Source organism: Tachysurus vachellii, chromosome 6 (genome assembly GCF_030014155.1).
Source record: "Tachysurus vachellii isolate PV-2020 chromosome 6, HZAU_Pvac_v1, whole genome shotgun sequence".
NCBI lineage: Eukaryota > Metazoa > Chordata > Actinopteri > Siluriformes > Bagridae > Tachysurus > Tachysurus vachellii.
The window spans coordinates 101806-104305 of record NC_083465.1 but is presented as its reverse complement, the minus strand read 5'-3'; the positions used below and the strand labels follow the sequence as shown (position 1 = coordinate 104305).

At 45.5% G+C, this 2500-nt stretch overlaps 1 protein-coding gene across 4 annotated transcripts in view; it reads right to left on the bottom strand.

The window, feature by feature from the left end:
• Positions 1–221: 221 nt before the first annotated feature.
• Positions 222–2500, bottom strand: part of srsf5a (serine and arginine rich splicing factor 5a) — a 3374-nt gene continuing 1095 nt past the window's right edge. For all 4 annotated transcript variants that reach the window (XM_060871535.1, XM_060871536.1, XM_060871537.1 and 1 more), the window contains exons 5-7: positions 1364–1437; positions 1174–1281; positions 222–1074 (exon numbers count right to left, since the gene is read on the bottom strand). In XM_060871535.1, coding sequence (XP_060727518.1) covers positions 819–1074; positions 1174–1281; positions 1364–1437 — 438 coding nt within the window. In that variant the 3' untranslated portion in view covers positions 222–818. The remainder of the gene's footprint in view (positions 1075–1173; positions 1282–1363; positions 1438–2500) is intronic.

Genomic DNA, 2500 nt, shown 5'->3' with positions numbered 1-2500 from the left:
GCAGCAGTAATGACAGGGCAGCTACACACAGGGTGCTGAGGACGTTCATAACTGTTGTGACAATAAGAACTAACCAGTTTCACAACTTAAATGTAAACAGTGTGCAGTGTGTTAAGCTGCAGCAGTATAAGAGGAACATGTTATGAGAAAATCAACTTAATGCATTTAGTCCACCAGACCAGTGTTAATTATTGCACCGTAACACACACACACACACAATGTAACCTGACTGATTCACAGTTTATTTCAGTAATAAATCCTCATTAGAAGTTACAGAACCAGAAAGACAAATTACAATGAATGAAAATAAATGTGTAAAGAACAATGAGAAACACCTTCATACACACACACACACGTCTGGTTCTGTTTAAATTGAAATCTACTACAAAAACAGAAAAGCGTACAGATCGTCCTCCAGGTATAGTTGATAAGTTGAGACATGCTTGGTGTTAAGTTTGATTTTGTATCTTACACCAGAGCGACTATACAGTGGAGACACATGGCCAACAGGGTCAGCATAACCTGCCCAAGACACCAATATACACCATGTGTGTCTCATCTGCTTACCTCACATACAGTTTCTTAACATCTAATAAAGCTCCATACAGAAAAATCAAATAAAAAAAATTTAATAAAAATCAAAAGGTTAATAAGGTTCACTCTCGGTAAAGATAAACATACACAACCTGCAAGTGACACACATTCAGATGTGAACCAACCTCAGTGTCTCTCTCACACACACTTACACACTCACTCTCTCTCACACACACACTCCCATGCACACACAGACACACACACACTCACTCTCACACACTCGCTCAGTGCTGGCTTTCGGTGGATGCTGAGCGAGAGCGAGATTGTTTCCTGGGAGTTGGAGAGCGGGAGCGTGAGCGGGACTCGGACTTGGCCGAAGTCTTCTTCTCCGGAGTGCGACTGGCTGAACGAGAGCGGCTGCGAGAGCGTTTCTCTCGCTTGCTCTCACGCTTATCCTCGCGGCTGTGGCTCCGACTGCCAGATTTGGAGCGAGAACGGGAGCGAGAACGGGAGGAGCTGCGAGAGCGACTCCTGCTGCGGCTGTACAAAAACACACAAGTTCAACCAGTGTCATATCACACAGAGTCAGAGCTGAAAAGTAGCCAAATCAATAAACCAGAATGTGTTGACAATCCGTACCTCCTCTTACGATCCTCAAACAATTTCAGTTTGCGGCCGTTCAGTTCCGTACCGTTCAGCTTCTCGATGGCGTTCTTCATATCGCTGTGTGTGGCAAACTCAACCACCCTAACACACACACACACAAACTTAAATACCACATCTGTACAACAGGGTTAACAGTGTAAATGTTACTCTGTAGATAACTAACCCCTCGTTCTTGTTTGCCCTGTGAGCATCCACGAACGTCACGTCTCCCACTTTCCTCATCAGGTCCTTCAGGTCCTAAAGCAAAGCAGCAACACTAAGTTATAAAAAACACACCGATACACACACACCCTAACCCTTTACACAAATCCTGACTCAAACACATTCCGGTCACAATGCCAGGTAGACAAATGGCAAGCAGGTTAGAAGACAGACTGGTGACGTCTGATAAAACAGTAATAAAGTGCAATATAACAAAAGCTTCCCGGGTTTTTCTGTCCTCCTGCAGGTGATCTTTTACTTTTGTAAAGGCAACAGCACAGTGCAGTGATGCTGCACAATGCTACACTAACAGAACAAACGACAGCATGGGGCACTAGAGAAGCAGGAAAACAGTGAAAAAAAATAATGGAGAGTGGACAGTATGAGCATCCTGAACAGGGCAGTGTGGTTCATATCAGGTGGCTGATTGTAATGTTCAGACACTGAATAAAGCAGTCGTAACATCTCAGTTATGACTGCGGTGGTGTTTCAAACAAACACAAGTAGGGCATTAAGGGGCACATTATTACACACACGTCACCTGTTGGACAACTGTGGCATCGACTTGATCTGATGAAGGTTGTGAAATCTTGGTGAGGCCATTCGGGAGCAGATAAAATCCTGTTACACTCAAAATCCAACCCCTGAGCTGTTTGTTTATATCTATTTAAAAATATGCACACATCTATATCAGCCTTCAATCACCCGGAGTGTGTGTGTGTGTGTGTGTGCACTCAGTTATAAACCATGACTTATTCATCCCATTCCAAAACCACTCCTCATTCCTCCTGCAGGGCGATCCATTTTTTGGCCCACCCCCTCCTCCTACAGTAAACACCCCCCTCCCTGCATCCATCATGTAATCTAACAGTGTGTTGGTCCACTTACCGTTCCAAACCACAGAAGACATTAGCAAAGAAGCCACTTGTCCAAATAGCAAACGGAACCAACGCGGTTTAAACGACCTCCGGCCTCCGTAAGCACGGACCCACCAGACTCAGCGAGAGGACTGTGTGCGTGCCCCCCACGACCAGAATAAGACCCAAACGGGATGGGGTGGGGGGGCAACCTGGAGGCCCCAGAGACCCTCCACAGGGGG